Source organism: Notolepis coatsorum (genome assembly GCF_963971535.1).
Source record: "Notolepis coatsorum genome assembly, chromosome: 5".
Classification (NCBI taxonomy): domain Eukaryota; kingdom Metazoa; phylum Chordata; class Actinopteri; order Aulopiformes; family Paralepididae; genus Notolepis; species Notolepis coatsorum.
In genome coordinates, this window is record NC_140169.1 from 27,573,429 (window position 1) to 27,595,810 (window position 22,382).

General features: G+C 40.9%; 1 protein-coding gene across 1 annotated transcript in view; it reads right to left on the reverse strand.

Annotated features, from left to right (window-relative positions):
- Nucleotides 1-21,557, reverse strand: part of LOC311228135 (titin-like) — a gene marked incomplete at its 5' end in the record, with an annotated part of 258,753 nt that extends 237,196 nt beyond the window's left edge. Inside the window, 21 exon segments of the mRNA XM_084314050.1 lie at nt 359-527; nt 651-815; nt 915-1,147; nt 1,241-1,482; nt 1,583-1,810; nt 2,040-2,170; nt 2,481-2,623; nt 4,770-4,991; nt 5,929-5,995; nt 6,198-6,456; nt 7,294-7,356; nt 9,484-9,717; nt 10,168-10,338; nt 10,628-10,648; nt 12,826-12,960; nt 13,616-14,081; nt 14,678-14,898; nt 14,988-15,073; nt 20,111-20,398; nt 20,710-20,913; nt 21,467-21,557. Of these exon segments, the coding sequence (XP_084170176.1) occupies nt 359-527; nt 651-815; nt 915-1,147; nt 1,241-1,482; nt 1,583-1,810; nt 2,040-2,170; nt 2,481-2,623; nt 4,770-4,991; nt 5,929-5,995; nt 6,198-6,456; nt 7,294-7,356; nt 9,484-9,717; nt 10,168-10,338; nt 10,628-10,648; nt 12,826-12,960; nt 13,616-14,081; nt 14,678-14,898; nt 14,988-15,073; nt 20,111-20,398; nt 20,710-20,913; nt 21,467-21,557 (3,839 nt within the window).
- Between the last annotated feature and the right edge of the window lie 825 nt (nt 21,558-22,382).

The window sequence follows — 22,382 nt, forward strand, 5'->3', positions numbered from 1 at the left end:
TCTTGAGGAGCAGGTGTGTCGGAGAGAAGATCCCACACTCTGTCTTGAGCTTGGGAAGACAACATTTCAATCCCAAATAATCTTCCTCAGGTCCACAGGTCTACTAATAAACAATCTCAACACAGTGTGCATGGTGCTCTCTTTATATAAATGTTTACAAAATGTATTTGTTAGTATATTTAACTTCAAATTGTTTATCATTACTATTCTTTGTCATAACTTTGAAATAGCATTTCAAATTAGATTAAGTCATTGGAAGTGCTATTGCCCCCAGAAATTACATAAATATAACAGCAATAACAGACATTTATTTATATATCAATGGATATAACTGCCGTTACATTCATACATAACATACTTGATATTTGGGTGCTTGTGTGGGGAGATAATGTCACTGTTCTTCAGCCAGACGATGTCAGGGAGGGGGTTTCCAATGGCCTTGACAGCCAGCTCGACCAGAGTTCCTTGCCTAACACTGATGTTCTTCAGCTTCTCCAGGAACTGGGGGCGCAGCAGGGTCTCTTTAGCTGTGGGCGTTTAAAAACATAATCGGTCAAGAAAGTTGAAAATGATGTGTTCATAGATGTTCACAGGTAGGACAATTTGTCTAAAAGCTAAAGTAGCATACGGGACCTGCAGTGTGGTCTTACCGTCAACTGTGAGAGTCGTGGAGATGGACGCTTTTCCAGCTCTGTTCTGAGCTACAACCGTCCACTCTCCAGAGTCATGGGGCATGGCTGGAACTATGATCAGGGACTGAGTTCCATCTTCCTTCACCACTATCTTGTGGTTATGGTCACTGACCACCTGTTGTCCTGTGATGGAGAGCATATGTGTATCAACTGGAGAAGTTGATCTGTTTTCTTCTTTTTAAAACACATTTAGTGTTGAGTAAAGATCATTTCAGCACTTACCATTGTGGAACCAGTACGTGTCAGGCATTGGTCTTCCAACGACCTTGAGGTCAAATCTGGCTGTTTTTCCCTCAGAGCACTTGAATGCAGAAGGCTTCAAGACAAACACAGGCTTGTAGAGTCTCTCCAGTTGAGCCTCGTCTGTCTCATCAAGCCTGCGAGCAGGGGAAACTCCAGGGGAGCGACTTGAAGAACGTCCAGGGGAGCGACTCATAGAACGAGGAGATGTGGACCTGAAAAATATGACAGTCAACCATTAAAATATTGATGCCTTTTAAATGTTATCTGTGAGGATTTATCAATACTTTGAATGTATGAGATCCTACCTGATTCTCTGCATTGCTGGCTGGGGTGTGTATCTCTGAGGTGCTCCTGCTTCAGAGGCCTCCACATACAGTTTCCCTGAGCTGACAGCATTTCCCTTCATGTTGCTGGCAAAGGCTGTGTAAACACCTTCATCCTCTGGCAACACCACAGAAAGACGGAGGCTGGCTCTTCCATCGCGAAGAACCTCCATCTGGTAACGGCCACCGTGTTTGATACGGTTGCCATTTTTGTACCAAGCAATCTTTAGAAAGACACAAAAACAAGAGAAGGCTTCATGAAAATCAGCCACTTTTAAAAGATATTACCATTATTTGACCATTATTCTCAGAATGAATGATTACCTTGGGTAGCGGCGATCCTGCCATCTTGCAGTGGAAAGTGACGCCCATTCCCTCCATGATCCTGTAGTTTTTTACTCTAGTGTCGAAGTCTGACTCCACAGCTTCCTGTTCAACTATAGTCACCATCATTTCTCCATCCTCTGTTACAATGTCACTGTAGGTAATCATCATGATGCGAACCTCAATCTCCTGGATGATCCTCTCCTCTCTGATAGAAAGGTGGAATTCCTGTAGACAAGATATTTGATATGGTAACTCTGTCTCGATACTAATAACTTACTCATACTAACCCCCCAAATGGTATCATGCAATCTGGATCATGAAATTCAGTTCCAAGGGGTTAGAAGATCCAAGACCAACAAGATTTACCAGTACACTCAGAATATCTACTATATCTGAGTGCTGTTAAAAATGAACGCTTGCAGTCGACCTGTGTTGTATGCTGTTTGCTTCCCACCTGTCCAGAGATGGTGGTGGTGGTGGTCCACTGCCCCGCCTCCGTCACAGTGACTGGTGGCACGTCTCCCTCTCTGGGCTCCTGGACCATCATCTGGACTTCCTGTTTCTTCATGTAGACTTCATATTCCTCTGTTACCAGAGCACAACAGTCCAAGGATATGAGATACAAGTCAAACGTAACTGTTCCTTTATAGATACGAAATATAAGTCACTGTTCCATTTCCACCCCATTAGTGCAGCTTTTAATGTGTCTTCATTATTATCTATCTTTGCTGTTACATAAGTGAAAGTAAATTATTCTGGTTCAAAGCCTTTTTACATTCTGATGAAAGCCCTGCATCTGCCTCATGAACGACCTGTGCCATGGAAACTCTGTCACTAAGCCTGCAGGTGTATCCCCCACAACACACTGGATCATCTGAGGTCTGCGGTGACGTACCTTCCTCCAGCAGACTGGCTGAGGCAGAGGCTTCTCCATGTGCGTTCTTGGCGAAGACGGCATATTCTCCTGCATCGTCAGCGAAGGTCATGGAGATCTCCAGCTTGCACTCGCCAGTCTCCTTCTTGTAGGTCACTTTGTATCTGATGGATGGTGAGAAAACACACACTAATGAATGGGCAGCAAATTAGACCCAGGCAGGGCAGCAAATTAGACCCAGGCAACTACCACCCTGTTTCTATCCTTACATCCATCTCGAAAGTCATGGAAAAAATAGTATACGAACAGGTCGAAAAGTACCTCGCGGAAAGAAATCTAATCTACGAATTCCAATCTGGCTTCAGAACATCCCACTCCACTGACACATGCCTTCTCTATTTGAACGACCACATCAAGCAAGAGGTGGACGCGGGCAAATACTGCGGCATGGTCATGCTGGACCTACAAAAGGCCTTCGACACTGTCAATCACACCATTCTGATTGACAAGCTAAAAGCAATTGGTTTTGATAGTTTATCAGTGAGCTGGATACAATCCTACCTGGAGGGGAGAGAGCAGATGGTGGAGGTAAACTGTACCCTATCCCCCCCCCCCCCCCCCTCACAGTGAACTGTGGTGTTCCACAAGGAAGCATACTAGGACCGCTACTGTTCCTAATTTATGCAAATGACATGTCGTCAGCTTGTGACTGCAACTTGTTCCTGTTTGCGGACGACTCAGCCCTGCTGGTCTCTGACAAGAACAAGTTACATGTTGAAAAAACCCTCAGCTCGGAACTAGGCAAAATCTGCATATGGCTCACCGACAACAAACTATCATTACACATGGGCAAAACAGAGTCCATTCTCTTCGGTTCAAATAACAAACTCTTCTCAGTTACAGGGGGTGACAATATTGTCACAAGGAAAGATGAAATTACCTACCTGGGTTCCATCCTAGAGGCTAATCTTTCCTGTGACAAAATGGCATCCAATGTAATAAAAAAAGTCAACCAACGAACTCGATTCTTGTACCGGATCTCCTCTCTGGTAAACAAGAATACCCTGAAGACTCTGGCAGGAGCACTCATTCAAGGGTACTACGACTATGCTTGCACCTCATGGTACCAAAGCACCTCAAAGGCACTAAAAACCAAATTACAAACATCTCAAAACAAACTAGTCAGACTACTGCTTGACCTGACTCCTAGAACCCACCTCACCCCTGCCCACTTTGCCAACCTAGGATGGCTTAGAGTAGACGACAGAGTACAGCAACTTGCAATGGGCCTGGTCTACAAGATACACTACACGACCAAGGTACCCATGTACATGTCAAAATACTTCCCAAAGGTCAGTGAATACCACGATCACAACACCAGAGGGAGCTCCATAAATCATGTAAAACCCAGATTCGGCTCAAACAAGGGACTAAACACGTTTCGCAATTATGCCACATCAATGTGGAACGCCCTACCCAGAGCTGTAAAGGAATGTGAATCACTACCCACTTTCAAAAACACTCTCAAAGAACACCTACGGGAGACTGCAATTCGAAACTGGCCCCTACAAATGTCCTAACCTAGTTGTACAGTAAAGACCAAGTATGGCTTTGTCAGTATTCCAATGTACAGTGTGTGTGTGTCCCTACACAACCCCCCCCCCCCCCACCTCCAATGTACAGCCCCACCCAACCCCACCCCACCTACCCAACCTCCTCCAATGTACAATTTCTATGTCAAATGTATGTCAGTATTCCAATGTACAGTGTACAGTGTCCCCCCCCCTACCCAACCCCCCTCACCTCCAATGTACAGCCCCACCCAACCCCACCCCACCTACCCAACCTCCTCCAATGTACAGTTTCTATGTCAAATGTATATACACTCTTTTTCTGGATTTTTTTTAGTATCACAAACAGTACTGTATTTGCAAATCTGGTATGTCATAAATGTATAGATGTAGCAGTACTGTCTATCTGTATGTCGTGTGTGTCATATGATGAATTGAAAATGGGGGACCCTGATGTAAACAAGACGAAAGTCTTTCTCTGGTCTGCATCCCCTTAACAATTGTATGTATTGAGCTGTACTGTACTGTACCCATTCTGCAATCTGTTAATAAACTTTTCAATCAATCAATCAATCAATGAAACATTGAGGGGTCTGATCAGGACAATACAAAACGGCAGGACTGGGCAAAAAGCAAAGAAACATTGTAATATATATATATATTGTAAAACATGTAATATCCAGTAGACATTAATGAGTTTATCTGTTCATATTACACAGAGACAAAGTGATGAAGGTACCTGTATCCGGTAGTCAGGGGCACGCCACTCTTCTTCCAGATAATATTTGGTTTGGGGCTTCCTCCGATCTGGCAGCAGAAGACAACACTTCCTCCTTCCACCAGCTTCTGGACGCTGAGCTTCTGGATGAAGAAGGGAGCAGCAGCTGGGCCAGCTTCTTCTTCCCACTCAGCTCCTCCGCTCGCCTGGGACATGGTCTCCAGACGAGCTTCCTCTGTCACTCTGGAAGAGGATGGACTATTAGTTATTATATTTACCCTTTATCTAGTCAGAAAGGTCCCGTTGAAATACAAGATCTCTTCTTCCAGAGAGTCCTGGTCAAGACATTCTATCTAAAGCAGGGGTTCTCAAACTTTTTTTATACCACAACCCCATTTTATTTAGGATTTTTTTTGGCGACCCCACACTTAATGTATCGCGTAATTTCAATGTGGAATTAAGGAATATCAAAATAAAAGCACACGTTGTTGAACTTGATCATGCATATTTATTAGAACATTTTATTACTATTAGCTGTTATTTTTTTTTATCCACTTTTTCTCCTTATTTTCTATTTTTCTCCCATCCCAATTTCGCCTCGCCAATTCTCCCCTTCAATTCTCCCCTCCCCTGTCTTGAACGTTGCTAGACTATGCCTCCCACTGGTCGGCTGCAGTGAGGACCAAGCCTTGCATCACATGTCCCCTCCGGTACACGAGGAGGCAGCTGTCGCATCTCTTAACCTGAACAGCGTGATCTCTCAGCGGCGAGGAGTAACGCGTGGACGCCGTGGGAGGCTCAGGCTGCCCCCGATACTTCCTGATTCTGCTGTACAGGCACACCAACCGACCTGTAGGAGTCGCTGTCCACAACGTCCAATCCCCACCTACCGGCTTTCCCACCCTATAACACTGCCAATTGTGTTAGTATGACGACCGGCCAAGCCGGTAGCAATGCCGAGAGCTGGGCTCGATACCAGCATCTCATGCGTTAGTGGCGAGCGCCTTGCCCACTGCGCCACTCAGCCGCACTATTAGCTATGTTATGTTATCAATACACATTTATAAAACAAGGCATATTTTTTACTTGCCACCGTCACCTACCCACGACCCCACTTTGGGTCGCGACCCGTAGTTTAACTGCTGATCTAAAGCAATCTATTTATAATGTGTGTACTCACAGCTGGGCGGTCTCAACGTGTCCGGAGACCACAGTCATCTCCTCTCTGCTCTCGATCTCTTCAGAAACTGGAACACAAACACAAGGCTCAGTCTCCACTATCACTGTAATTCTGGCTAAATGTGGACTTTGAAACCTAATTTGAAACCTTTTTTTAATCATTCAAATGTATTCATTAATTTAATCATTCAAAAATGTAACTAATCACAAAGACCTATTAGTTAACAAATAATTTAAGAACAGTCAGCCCTAGTTGGTTGTAATACTGACCTTGGACGAGCAGGTAGCAGGATGTGCTAACGGTTCCAGCCTCGCTGGTGGCCGTGCAGGTGAAGCGGCCGCTGTCTTCAGCGAAGGCCTCGCGGATCACCAGACGGGCAAATCCACTCTGATAGCTGATCTGGAAGTCAATGGAACTCTCGATCTTGTAGTCCTCTCTGAACCACATGATGCTGGGGGCTGGGTGACCTGAGATCTGGCACTCCAGGGTCAGGGACTCACCCTCTGTCACGTTTGTGTTTTTCAAGCCCTGAAGACAAAACACAATTCAAATCCACGGAAATAACTATACATACATAAGGAACATCTATATCACAGGTTGGTTCACAGTAATCAGACTGTGTCATGTTCCCTGATGAAGAAATAGCCATAGTATCTGCCAATGTACAGTTTCCTCCAACTCAGATGTATATATTCTCTTTTAGAAACTGTCTGTCTGTAAATAAACAGTACTGTATATTTGTATATCTTGTATGTCATAAATGTCTGGATGTAACAGTACTGTATATCTGTATGTCGTGTATGTCATAAATGTTATGAATTGAAAATGGGGGGCCGTGATGTAAACAAGACGAAAGTCTTTCTCTGGTCTGCATCCCCTTAACAATTGTGTGTATTGAGCCGTACTGTAATGTACCCATTCTGCAATCTGTTAATAAAATGTCCAATCAATCAATCAATAGATGGAAGCTTTTGTTGACATTTATTTCCAGGCTACTTACTGGCCACTGTGTAATTGCCCTCGATACTCCTCAATATTGGCCACTTGCTACATTAACGAAACTAGAATCTGAGCTCGTTCTACGTATGTCACTCTGATAAGAGAGCGTGCTACATGATTAAACCTTTCACTAACACACTACAGAACTAACTAACACACTACGGTTAACCGTCTGTAGTGTGGTAGTGAAAGGTTAACCTTCTGTAGTGTGGTTGTGAAAGGGTTAACATTATGTAGTGTCGCAGTGAAATACATAGACGGTTAACCCTTTGATGGTGTGGTAGTGAAAGGGTTAACCCTTTGGTAGTGTGACAGTGAAAGGGTTAAACGTTAATATAATGTGCATGCAGAGAAGTTCATACTTACAGCCACTAGAGTGGGTGGGACAGCGCCCTCTATGGCGGAAGCACCAACTGCAGCCGTCATTACCTGTAGAACCCACACCAATTCATTATCTCCCAGGTAGTTAATATACTACATCTAAATACTACACCTTTTAGAATAGAGAGCACAGCTTCCATAATGTGACAAACACACCGTGGAAAAGGAACAAGATGCTCACAGCCAACATGTTAAGCTGTGGAACAAGATAACGTGCAAAGAGCAATGTGGAAGGCAGGATGAAGGGAGTGAAGAGGCGAGATGGAGGTTTTCAGTTGCCATTGAGGAGCACGGTTAGAGGCTGAAGAGGGATGATTGTTTATTTAGGCTCAGGGTTAGAGGCTGAAGAGGGATGATTGTTTATTTAGGCTCAGGGTTAGAGGCTGAAGAGGGATGATTGTTTATTTAGGCTCAGGGTTAGAGGCTGAAGAGGGATGATTGTTTATTTAGGCTCAGGGTTAGAGGCTGAAGAGGGATGATTGTTTATTTAGGCTCAGGGTTAGAGGCTGAGGGAGTTGATTGTTTATCTAGGGCTTAGGGTTAGAAACTGAAGAGGGATGATTGTTTATTTAGGGTTGGGGTTAGAAACTGAATAGGGATGATTGTTTATATAGGGCTGGGATTAGAAGCTGAAGAGGGATGATTGTTTATCTAGGGTTGGGGTTAGAAGCTGAATAGGGATGATTGTTTATCTAGGGTTGGGGTTAGAAGCTGAATAGGGATGATTGTTTATCTAGGGTTGGGGTTAGAAGCTGAAGAGGGATGATTGTTTATATAGGCTCAGGGTTAGAGGCTGAAGAGGGATGATTGTTTATCTAGGGTTGGGGTTAGAAGCTGAAGAGGGATGATTGTTTATATAGGCTCAGGGTTAGAGGCTGAAGAGGGATGATTGTTTATCTAGTGCTGGGATTAGAAGCTGAAGAGGGATGATTGCTTATCTAGGGTTGGGGTTAGAAGCTGAAGAGGGATGATTGTTTATCTAGGGTTGGGGTTAGAAGCTGAATAGGGATGATTGTTTATTTACACCAGAACAGAATATCTGGTTATAACCCAATCTGCTCCAGATCTTGACGTTGAACATCAGGAGTCTTTCACAGCAGGATCATACAGTTAGCCAGATAACTTGATTTAACAATATCTTGATGTTTTGGATTTGAATCAGTACAACATCATTTTTATATTAGGTTCAGGAATGTTATTCAGTCATATTGATATATTGATAATTATGAACAATATTACAGCGGTTTTTCTGTAATGTTTTTTGTAAATCTATCAGGCTAACTGTATGATCCTGTTAGGTGAAGTCCCTGATCTGGGGTCATCTTGGGTTGATTTGATGTATATTCAGCATGTTTAGCTGCGTTTACAAACCTGTGTTTCCCATTCCTCCTCCTCATACATTGTCTCCGCTCCCCCTGTGTAAGCCACCCCTGCCTGTAACTGAGTGTCATAGTGAGCCTCATATCTGGGGTCTCTAAATGGGGGAGGGGTCGGCTCCGGCGTCACTCCAGTCTCCACGACCTTACGACAAGGACTGGGAGACTTGACCGGTCTGATGATCTTTCTAGCAGTGGCGGAAGTGGATAACTCTTTGTGCAGAGTAGCAATAGCTGAGCCTGCTCTGGACACCTGACCAACCCAAGGAGAACAGTGTTACCAATTACCATCATCACCAACTACACTTTGAACGTCATGATTTATTTTTGGTTTAGCCACGACACAGGGGGCAGGGGTCTAACGTTAGTCTTATTAAATCTACGATGGAAGAAAATGAATGGAATTCAACATCTACATACAAAATGTGAAAATAGATGATTGTAAGATGGATAATTAATTGTGTATGTTTATGAATTAATTGAGAGAGAAAAACAAGAAAATTAATTAGGTTATTTTGTGTAAATCATATTATTTCTAAACTACGGTTCACAAAGATAGAACTTCTGCATCTCAGGCAAGCAGTGATACCAAATAATCTTGAAGTCTGATCTGGCTTGAGTAAGATTCCAATTAGGTGTACTGATATTATTTTAGCACAATACTGTTAGCTGGTGATACGGTGTATTATATTCAGGTTTAGATTAAAACGGAAATAAATCCAATTCAACGTATTTATGGTATCCATAAGTATCCCAGTAAATTATTTCATACTGCTTGCCCGATGTTGCCTGGTCTTACCTCGTAGCTAGGCTCAGGTTTAGGGACAGTAACTTTAGAAACTGTGAAATGTGGGATAGGGGACGGGGCGAGGCCAGCGTCCACATGGGTGAAGCCAGTGTCCACATGGGTGAAGCCAGTGTCCACATGGGTGAAGCCAGTGTCCACATGGGCGAAACCAGTGTCCACATGGGCGAAACCAGTGTCCACAATGCCTTCTGTGGTTTCTGTGGTTTCTGTGGTTCTTGCGTGCATCTGAAGTAGCCAACAAAGGTCAGGTGGTTATGCCCCCAGATAATAGGAAACAGCTTATATATCTATAGTATAATTAAAAATAACAAAAAGCTCGGCAAGTGACTTTACTTTGGATTTGGACATTTCAACGTATCTTAAATTATCTTAATGTACTGACTGTCATGTTGCTGAATTCAAGAATTTTCACTTGCTTCTCAATCATTGAACTTCTCCTCTAAAGATGTTACTGGAAGCCGGTGTTATAGTGCTTTATTTCCTCATTTTGTATTATTCTATTCATTCAGAATACCACAAAACTATACTCGAGATCAGCAAAATGATCTGCAAATGCAGTAAGATAAATGTGTCTTAAAGTATCAGGTCAAAATCTAAATGAGCTTGACAAGTCTGAATACAAGATAGAATCACTTGTTTAGCTTGTCATATTTTTGCACTGAAGGCCTGTCTAACCTCGGACACCTGCAAGGTCGAGTCTGGGAAAATGATTTGAGCAGCGGGAGGCATATGACCAGCCTCTTCATCAGCTTCATCAGCCTCTGCATGCACAGGCTGACGGACACGTGCGAGGTCCACAGCGGCCATCACAGTGGCCACCGCTTCAGCTTTAATCCCTCCCTCACCCTGTAGACACAATAGACCCCAGAGCAGCCAGGTTGAGAGAACAAACCAGACAAAGAAGCAGCATCTCAACAGAATATTGTTGATATTGTTAGTCCATCACAACCAGACAGAGTTTTTATGAGGTGGATAAGTCCGTCAATGAGCTGTGACGTGCTGCTTGACAAAACAATACAGAGAAGTGAGGTGCCATGAAAGATGAACGACTATCAGGACTGTGGTGAAAGTGCTCTATGGATGAAAAGACTGTCATAGAGCGTGTTGTATCCACTCAGAAGACATCTACAGATACCTGCTCCTCAGTGGCCATGGGCTGGAAGGAGAAGAGAGGTATTGGACAAAAACAGGGGAGATCTCTTCATTCCATCCAAGGGAAAGAAACGTGTCATGAAATGTGTTGGTTGTAACAAGAAGACAGCTGTTCTTTTGAACAAAGGGACATGTTTTGGTTATAACAAAGGGACCGCTGTTCTTCTGAACCAAGGGGTATGTTTTGGTTAAAACCAGGAGACAGCTGTTCCTTTGGACCAAGGAACATCTCCTCTTGGTTAGAAACAGGGCAGCTGTCTTCGGTCAAACCACAGGCAATGCTTCTGTTGTAGAAATGAGACATCTGTTCATTCGGACCAAGACAAATCTCATCTTGGTTATAAACAAGGGAGGTGTCTTCATCTTTAAAGGCAGGAGAGATATCTGCATAGATTAAAGCAGGGGAGGTATCTTCATATATTAAAGCAGGGGATGTATCTTCATATATTAAAGCAGGGGAGATATCTTCATAGATTAAAGCAGGGGAGGTATCTTCATAGATTAAAGCAGGGGAGATATCTTCATAGATTAAAGCAGGAGAGGTATCTTCATAGATTAAAGCAGGGGAGGTATCTTCATAGATTAAAGCAGGGGAGGTATCTTCATAGATTATAGTAGAGGAGGTATCTTCATAGATTAAAGCAGGGGAGGTATCTTCATAGATTAAAGCAGGGGAGGTATCTTCATAGATTAAAGCAGGAGAGGTATCTTCATATATTAAAGCAGGAGAGGTATCTTCATAGATTAAAGCAGGGGAGGTATCTTCATATATTAAAGCAGGGGAGGTATCTTCATATATTAAAGCAGGGGAGGTATCTTCATAGATTAAAGCAGGGGAGGTATCTTCATATATTAAAGCAGGGGAGGTATCTTCATATATTAAAGCAGGAGAGGTATCTTCATAGATTAAAGCAGGGGAGATATCTTCATAGATTAAAGCAGGAGAGGTATCTTCATAGATTATAGTAGAGGAGGTATCTTCATAGATTAAAGCAGGGGAGGTATCTTCATAGATTAAAGCAGGGGAGGTATCTTCATAGATTAAAGCAGGGGAGATATCTTCATAGATTAAAGCAGGAGAGGTATCTTCATAGATTATAGTAGAGGAGGTATCTTCATAGATTAAAGCAGGGGAGGTATCTTCATAGATTAAAGCAGGGGAGGTATCTTCATAGATTAAAGCAGGAGAGGTATCTTCATAGATTAAAGCAGGAGAGGTATATTCATAGATTATAGTAGAGGAGGTATCTTCATAGATTATAGTAGAGGAGGTATCTTCATAGATGAAATGTTCCGGTGATTCCATGTCCTCCATCGTCTCTTGGTTTAAATCATCTGGTGGCGTCACAATCTCTGGATGATTTTAAGCAGGTTCATCAAGAATTAACCTATTATCTGATATGACACTAACCTCTGGTATGATCTGAATATGAATGAACAGATGAACAGATCTGTATATTTGTATTTTTGCACAATCGAGGCGGGCATGGCCACCTACATTTCACTGCATGTCTTGTGTATAGTATAGTGTATGTGACAAATAAAACTCTTGAATCTTGAATCTATGACCCTAACATCTGGTATGACCATGTCCAATTCCTGGCTACCACATGTCTCATTGGTGAAGATGTCTGGACTGGTGAAAGTATTTGTGATACCATGACGGCTCCTATCCTTGATATCATGGTCACTCAAATCCATATCATCTTCTTGGAAGATTTCAGGGTCATCGATTTCTCCCTCGACAGCCCCTAACTGTGTCACCCAGTAATCCACTCGATCACTATAATTAACATGTGTAATCATGTCCAGGTGTTCAATCATGTTCTCTCTTCGTCTGGGTAGAACCAGAGACGTCTGGGGTAATTCCATCAGTGGGCTTAGCAGCTACGTGGCATCCGACAACCAAATCAAATCCGTTACCTGTGGCATTGCAGACAAACTCTGTCATCATACTGTATGTTAGAAAAGGTATAATTTTATGGTCAAGTAGGGAAAGTTTGATTGAATTGATGGATGATGAAGTGTTCTGGTATGAAGGAGATCAGATATACTGAAGGTAACAAAATTATTTATCACGTGACAAAGGGAAAGACAGAGAAGAGAATGAATCCAAGTGTAGATGAAAGCAGGAGTCGGGATGGAGGAAACAGATGGAGGTGAGGTTTCAGTCTGAGCTACCTGGATCTGCTCAGACTCTGAGGCCACAGCCAGGGTGTCGGTGTGGTAGGGGCTGCGGCTGCGAGCGTGATCCACGGCTGCTACCACAGTAGCCACGGCTAAGCTCCTGTCACCGCCATTCTGACCATGCTGCTGCTAACGTACATGTTGGGTTAGTCAGGTACAAAACACAAGACCTTTCCTTTGGACATTCACATCACGCGAGGAGAGGTTTTGGATGGTTCTTGGAGAATAGAGTATTAGGCATCTCATTATCAAGAAGGAATTGTATCTTGAAAAAGAGGCCAAAATGCTAGAACATCCTGTCATGAGTCAACAGACACTCAACACTCAGTCACAGATATCACACAACCAAGAGGCATTTAACATTAACTTTTTCTCTCAGTTCTAAAGTTATCAATTCAATTGGATTTAAAGGTGCTATAGATAACATTCAGCCACTAGATGTCACACTAGAGCACCAGCATGTAATTTATCCAATCAGGTGCATTCCACGTGGGGAAATGGGAAGTGGGATACATACATGCACACAACATGTAAACATACATTTTGGACCCGCCAAACTTTTTTAAATGATAAATTCATTCATCAATAATTTTTTGGGGGGGGGGAGCAATACTTTTATTCCACACCCTCTGTGGGTGTATACATTTTTTAATGATTGCTACATAAATATAGCACCTTTATAAGTAATATATAGCACCTTTAATCTTTATCAAGAAGATGCATGTTAACAAGACATGCCGTCCCTTTCCACAGTCACTAGAGGGCGATGTGGTCTCTCTCTTACCTGTCTCACAGCAGACACTTGTTCCCAGGAGCGCTCCATGGTGGCGGAGCTCTGTATCTGGGTGGAGCTAGACATGGCGCTGCTGGACATGGCGCTGCTGGACATGGCGCTGCTGGACATGGCGCTGCTGGACATGGCGCTGCTGGACATGGCACTGCTGGACATGCCGGTGGCCATGGCGCTGCTGGACATGCCGGTGGCCATACCGCTGGACATGGAGCTGGACATGGCGCTGCTGGACATGCCAGTGACCATGCTGGTGGACATGCCAGTGGCCATGCTGGTGGACATGCCAGTGGCCATGGCGCTGGACATGGTGCTGGAGCTGTAGCTGGCCTCAGCCAGATATTCTCCCTGCTTCCAGGGGGGCAGGACATCTGCTCCTAGCGCTACATGTCTGCGTGTGAGGGGGGACTTCACTGGCCTGATGGGGGAGACTGACAGTCTGGAGGTGGGAGTGGTAGGCCTGGGGATGGAAGGAGGACAGGTTTTGAAGTCAAGGTTCGGTACGGTTTTCGGTACAGTGGGGGAAAGTTTGGCTTTCCATGTTCCACTCAGGGGTGATGTAGTGTGCAGTAACTAATTGTACTTGTAGGGCTGTCAACGAATATTCTATATTGAAATTAATAATCGACTTGTAAAAAAAAATCATAATAATAATCATTATTATATTAGATTGTGAAAAAAACAGCCCCCGGTGGGCGGTCGTTAGTGGTTAACATACCGTTGTATTCATTCGGTACACTACACAGCCGTTCGGTACGGTACAGTACACACTGAAACTTGTTCGGTTCGGTACGGTACACACTGAAACTTGTTCGTTTCGGTACAGATACGTGTACCTTTACACCCCTACCAATCACACATGTCAGGATTTATATAATCATCATCTTGCGTTTATTATTATGTATTTTAAGAATTACTATAAAAAAAGCTTATTTATTCAAAGTAAAATGTATTTAAATGATGAATAAAAAAATTCCATATTGCAGTATTCACCATATGGATATTGCTATCTCTCGTATTGCAACATGAATAATTTATTTGACATTTTCTCCTGACCTGACGGGTGCGAGAGTGGGACCCTTCACGTGTCTGACGGGTGAAGGGGACTGGTGACGTCCTCCAGCCACCCGGGCCACCAGCGATGGTGGGGTGGGGGACATGGAGGTGGGCTTGGGAGGAACACGAGGGGGAGTCTTGTGTGCCAACTGCTGGGTCATGACGCCTCCTTCGATCTGCATCTCCATCATGGTGGTAGCCTGGAAAGAAGCTTCCATTTTCTGAAAGGAGAGAGGTCAGAGGTCAGAGGTTATTCGCCTTGTAACATACTAGTGTTGTGTGCGGTATGTTGCTCTGGATGTTTAAATACCTTCTCTACTCTTGTCTGGCGAGTCTGTGAGATCTGAGAGGTAGAAACCACAGTCTTGGTTTTCTTAGCAGGAACGGCTTCCTCACCTAAAGGTACACAGAGACACATTACATTAGATTATACAACGGCATGCAAATTTCTCGATTCTGATTGGCCATTCACACGTCTTTATTGGCAACAATCCACGGTCCTGGGCTCAGGACCCGCCCACAACCGAATCACATAAACCTCCCCGGCTCACTCCGGGAGAAAACAGGATCGCGGACAACAAATGGTTATGTTGAAAGCACCATAACGACTAAATATGAAGCGATTCTGTCAAGGGGAATGTGTTAGTATTTTAAACAATGTTGGATGATGTAATTGATGGGTCTTGACTCAATCTAGAACAAAAGAAAAATCGCGGATTGATTGATAGATTAATTGATTGATTTAAATGTCTTCCTTCCTACTTTCTACTGACTGCAGCGTTCTCTCTCACACTGTCGCTGGCGTACCCACAAACACACACACACACATACACACACACACACACACACACACACACATACACACACACACGCACACACACACTGTGACACACACACACACACACACACACGCACACACACACATACACTCCTGTCTGCAACAGCGGGGGAGTCAGACTGAGAGAGAAGCAGCGCTGTTTTAAGTGAGCATGGTCTATTGAATTGATTGATTGCTAATTTTATTACTGTACCCCTGGTTTCCAACTGGTTAAGTTTAGGCTAAAAGAAAGAAATAAAAAAATAGGGCGAAGAAAACGTTTTTTTCCTATAGGGCAAAGAAAACGTTTTAATTTGTTTTACCTACTTTGCATCTGGTAATAAAATTTTCAATCAATCATTCCAATAATACACAGTTGGATGTGTTAGTTGGTTGGATGCACTTCAAGCTGCTTCCACATGAGGCAACTTCTCTCAATCATTCCAATAATACACAGTTGGATGTGTTAGTTTGGTTGGATGCACTTCAAGCTGCTTCCACATGGAGTTGTGGGAACTACTTTTTCTGGCGGATGGTTTTTTCAATAAATCTTCGATTAATGTGTGTTTATTGTATAGAAATAAGGTTGGATGAATCTGGCAGTTGTATAAAAGCTTTACACCACGTGCAGTCGTGATTTGTGACCAATAAACCATGCCTAGGGGGGTCTAACGACCCTCGGCTGCGCCTCGGGCCTAACAACCACCCCTAGGCATGGTTTATTGGTCACAAACCACTCCTGCGTGTGATGTAATGCTTAAGTAGAGTAGAGTAGAGTAGAGTAGAGTAGAGTAGAGTAGAGTAGAGTAGAGTAGAGTAGAGTAGAGTAGAGTAGAGTAGAGTAGAGTAGGTTTGATTATATTAGAGTAGAGTAGAGTAGAGTAGGTTTGATTATATTAGAGTAGAGTAGTGTAGAGTAGAGTAGAGTAGGTTTGAATATATTATATTAGAGTAGAGTAGAGTAGAGTAGAGTAGAGTAGAGTAGAGTAGAGTAGGTTTGATTATATTATATTAGAGTAGAGTAGAGTATGTTTGATTATATTATAGTAGAGTAGAGTAGAGTAGAGTAGAGTAGAGTAGAGTAGAGTAGAGTAGAGTAGAGTAGGTTTGATTATATTATATTAGAGTAGAGTAGAGAATGTTTGATTATATACAACAAGAGTTTTATTTGTCACGGCATACAGGTATACAGTGAGATGCGGGGGGTCTCGCCCGCAACGATGTGCATAATACAAGTAATAATATAAGAGTCCAACCAACACATTAGAGTAGAGTAGAGTAGAGTAGAGTAGAGTAGAGTAGGTTTGATTATATTATATTAGAGTAGAGTAGAGTAGAGTAGAGTAGAGTAGAGTAGAGTAGAGTAGAGTAGAGTAGGTTTGATTATATTATATTAGAGTAGAGTAGAGTAGAGTAGAGTAGAGTAGAGTAGAGTAGAGTAGAGTAGAGTAGAGTCGAGTAGAGTAGGTTTGATTATATTATATTAGAGTAGAGTAGAGTAGAGTATGTTTGATTATATTATATTAGAGTAGAGTAGAGTATGTTTGATTATATTATATTAGAGTAGAGTAGAGTATGTTTGATTATATTATATTAGAGTAGAGTAGAGTAGAGTAGAGTAGGTTTGATTATATTATATTAGAGTAGAGTAGAGTAGAGTAGAGTAGGTTTGATTATATTAGAGTAGAGTAGAGTATGTTTGATTATATTATATTAGAGTAGAGTAGAGTAGGTTTGATTATATTAGAGTAGAGTGGAGTAGGTTTGATTATATTAGAGTAGAGTAGAGTAGAGTATGTTTGATTATATTATATTAGAGTATAGTAGAGTAGGTTTGATTATATTAGAGTAGAGTAGAGTAGAGTAGAGTAGGTTTGATTATATTAGAGTAGAGTAGAGTAGAGTAGAGTAGAGTAGAGTAGAGTAGGTTTGATTATATTATATTAGAGTAGAGTAGAGTAGAGTAGGGTAGGTTTGATTATATTATATTAGAGTAGAGTAGAGTAGAGTAGAGTAGAGTAGAGTAGAGTAGAGTAGAGTAGAGTAGAGTCGAGTAGAGTAGGTTTGATTATATTATATTAGAGTAGAGTAGAGTAGAGTATGTTTGATTATATTATATTAGAGTAGAGTAGAGTAGAGTAGAGTAGGTTTGATTATATTATATTAGAGTAGAGTAGAGTAGAGTAGAGTAGAGTAGGTTTGATTATATTAGAGTAGAGTAGAGTATGTTTGATTAGATTATATTAGAGTAGAGTAGGTTTGATTATATTAGAGTAGAGTAGAGTAGAGTATGTTTGATTATATTATATTAGAGTATAGTAGAGTAGGTTTGATTATATTAGAGTAGAGTAGAGTAGAGTAGAGTAGGTTTGATTATATTAGAGTAGAGTAGAGTAGAGTAGAGTAGAGTAGAGTAGAGTAGAGTAGAGTAGGTTTGATTATATTATATTAGAGTAGAGTAGAGTAGAGTAGGGTAGGTTTGATTATATTATATTATATTAGAGTAGAGTAGAGTAGAGTAGAGTAGAGTAGAGTAGAGTAGAGTAGAGTAGAGTAGAGTAGAGTAGAGTAGAGTAGAGTAGAGTCGAGTAGAGTAGGTTTGATTATATTATATTAGAGTAGAGTAGAGTATGTTTGATTATATTATATTAGAGTAGAGTAGAGTAGAGTAGAGTAGGTTTGATTATATTATATTAGAGTAGAGTAGAGTAGAGTAGAGTAGGTTTGATTATATTATATTAGAGTAGAGTAGAGTAGAGTAGAGTAGGTTTGATTATATTAGAGTAGAGTAGAGTATGTTTGATTATATTATATTAGAGTAGAGTAGAGTAGGTTTGATTATATTAGAGTAGAGTGGAGTAGGTTTGATTATATTAGAGTAGAGTAGAGTAGAGTATGTTTGATTATATTATATTAGAGTATAGTAGAGTAGGTTTGATTATATTAGAGTAGAGTAGAGTAGAGTAGAGTAGGTTTGATTATATTATATTAGAGTAGAGTATGTTTGATTATATTATAGTAGAGTAGAGTAGGTTTGATTATATTAGAGTAGAGTAGAGTAGGTTTGATTATATTAGAGTAGAGTAGAGTAGAGTAGGTTTGATTATATTATATTAGAGTAGAGTATGTTTGATTATATTATATTAGAGTAGAGTATGTTTGATTATATTATATTAGAGTAGAGTAGAGTAGGTTTGATTATATTATATTAGAGTAGAGTAGAGTATGTTTGATTATATTATATTAGAGTAGAGTAGAGTATAGTAGGTTTGATTATATTAGAGTAGAGTAGAGTAGAGTAGAGTAGAGTATAGTAGAGTAGGTTTGATTATATTATATTAGAGTAAAGTAGAGTATGTTTGATTATATTATATTAGAGTAGAGTAGAGTAGGTTTGATTATATTATATTAGAGTAGAGTAGAGTAGGTTTGATTATATTATATTAGAGTAGAGTAGAGTATGTTTGATTATATTATAGTAGAGTAGAGTAGGTTTGATTATATTATATTAGAGTAGAGTAGAGTAGAGTAGAGTAGAGTAGAGTAGAGTAGAGTAGAGTAGAGTAGAGTAGGTTTGATTATATAATATTAGAGTAGATTAGAGTACATTAGATTAGAGTAGACTAGATTCAAATGTATTGTCATCATATACAGCACAAGTAGCCTACAGTACAACGAAAATAAGTGTGGCATCCAACCAGAGTGCAAAAGTAACAGTAAAGTGCAATATACAAGTGATTAAACTAGAATATATATGAATGGGTACTACTGAGTAATAATGCTAATCTGATGTATGTACAGTGTTACATTATTATTATTATTATTATTATTATTATTATTATTATTATTATTATTATTATTATTATTATTATTATTATTATTATTAGTATTATTATGTACAGTGATATCGTTATGATGTAAAGGTAGGTGTTTCCATGAGTACAGAGATGTTTTCACAACACGACAAAAAATATGATGTCATAACCTCCGAACGCCTCGTTTTAACATCTACAACATGTCATCTGAAAGGGACTTGCAATGTGTTTTTGCAAAGTCTGACCATTAGAGGGTGGTGTTCTATAAATGTATGTCCTCCAGTAAGTGTGCGTTTGTATGTGGGTTGTATATGGGTATATACAGGAGTGGTTACTATTGCTGGCCACGCCCCAGGATCTGAGGCGTAACATCTCCCCTAAAGTCACTCAAATCCAACCCACACATCAAACCAAAACAAAGAAATGTAAACAAAGCGCAGTACCAAAAGGGGACTATTTTGCCTAGAGATCACTGTTTGACGGCATTACAGAGTCTACCTTTAAGTGATTAAATGGGATGATATAATGAGATATTTTTAAGTATCAGTTCAGTTGAGTTATCACTGTTTTTCCTCACTGTTACATGTGAAATAGGTTGTTTTCACGTGTGCCATTTTGCATAAAATGTTTATTCTAACACATTTCTCATTGTTCAGTCTGTACTGTAAAATGTTCTTACACAAGAGATGTGCCATCAATTGAAACCAAAGGAGGACAGAGAGTATTCCAAATGTACAACTTTAAAAAGTACAGCAAAAGTCCTTGATAAACACATCAAGAAATCTAAAGCATCAGCCTTACCTTGAACCAGTAGTTCACAGGTAGAGGTGGACCGTCCGCTGCTGTTTGTAGCATTTACAGAATATGTTCCAGAGTCCTCTGGGAACGCTTCAGCGATCATTAAACTGTAAAGGTCTCCTTCTTGAACGATCTGAAAGTCGGGGGAGCTCTGTATCTCAGCTCCCTCCCTGTAGAACTTCACCACAGGTGTAGGGATTCCGGTCACACGGACATCTAGTCTCACTTGGCTTCCTTGTCTCACTGATGAGCTTTGAAGTCTCTGAACAAAGTTGGGTGGCGCAGTCTCGGCTGTAGACAAACAAGACAGCTCTGTTAGGTTGACAGTCTCCTTTGTAGATGAACAAGACAGTTCTGTTATGTTGACTGTCTCCTTTGTAGACAAACAAGACAGTTCTGTTAGGTTAACAGTCTCCTTTGTAGACAAACAAGACAGTTCTGTTATGTTGACAGTCTCCTTTGTAGACAAACAAGACAGTTCTGTTAGGAAGACCACCCGCATTTCACTGTATGCCCTGGTATGTATGTGACAAATAAACCTCTTGATTCTGATTCTTGATTCTTGATAACAGCATGCACTCTATCAATATTCAAGTCATCACCTGTAACGAGGAGTTCAGCAGTGCTAGTGGCTTGTCCAGCACCATTGGTGGCTCTCACGGAATATCTTCCACTGTGTGCGGCTGCCACGGCAGGGATCATCAGAACAGCGCGGCCGTCGCTGAACGAGATCTGAGCGCCGGGCAGAGCGGCAGTAGAAAGAACCTGGCCATCACGGAACCAGCTCACCTCAGGAACTGGAGAACCTTTGGGACAGAATCAATGCTCTAGTTAATACAGAACAGTGTTTTTTTTTTTTTTTATTATTATATCTTGCAGCATATTTTAAGTTTTTCTTTCTTATATTAAAGTATATTTAGTTTTTAAGAATTGTAAAGGATAGGCAAAAATAAACATGTGCTTCAGCTTATTCCTTTTTTCGGTCATTGACTTTGGATTTTGTGTGTGAGCTTGCTTTGAATATGTACATTTGTGATATATATATATTTTTTTTTTATTTTTTATTTTTTATTTTTTTTGAAAGTCCACACAAGTGTGTTTTTGATTGATCTGTAAACAAAGACCGAAAATAAACTATTCATCATCATCACCTCAGGAACTGGAGCCAGGACAATTGCAGTTACAATGTTGGCTTTTAGGTGACACTTTTATCAAGAGCAATGTACAGTAAACTGCTAAGCTAGGTCATCAGGTGTGCAGTTTCTCTGCTACTAGGTATAGTATTACACAGCTGGTACACAGCAGGATCTACACAGCTGGGTTCATGGTTATAAAAGTAAATAGATAATTTTTCCTTACCACTAACTTGAGCCTCAAACGTTGCAGCACTACCCTCTAGTGCCACAACGCTTTGTAGCGGCTGTGTAAATGTTGGCGCCTGTGTAGACATGTTGGACATCGGCACCCTGGAGAGAGAGAGAGAGAGAGAGAGAGAGAGAGAGAGAGAGAGAGAGAGAGAGAGAGAGAGAGAGAGAGAGAGAGAGAGAGAGAGAGAGAGAGAGAGAGAGAGAGAGAGAGAGTTTAACACTGAAATAAACCATACTGCAACAATCCAACTAACACATAATCAAAAACTATCCTGAACCATACTGTTTCTCATTCGTTTTTAATGCCATATTATATTAAAGTACTCTACTGATTATAATTCGTTTGTAATGAAATAGTATATTCAATTAGAGTACTCTACTGCTTCTAATTCGTTTTGAATACCATAGTATATTAAATGAGAGTACTCTACTGCTTGTAATTCGTTTTTAATATCATAGTATATTAAATTAGAATACTGCAAAATATCATAGTAAATTAGAGTACTCTACTGCCTCTAATTAATTTTTAATATCATAGTATATTCAATTTGAGTACTCTACTGCTTCTAATTCGTACCATTAATACCATAGTACTGTATATTAGTATGTTGACCATCCAACAAACACCAATAGTTTATATACATTTGGTATTCAGTCCTATCACATGTAATACCGGAATTTTAAGATGGTTTCTATACACAGCTTTAAACTACATTTCTAAACTACCCACATACACACTCTGCTACGGTGAGCTCTAAAGCATTCATAGAGCATTCATAAAGCATCATAGAGCATGCAAAAAGCATAGAGCATCCATAGAGCATTAATAAAGTATCCATAGAGCATTCATAAAGCATCCATAGAGTATACCACAATACTCAAATAAGAATTATGAAGTTCAATTCTAC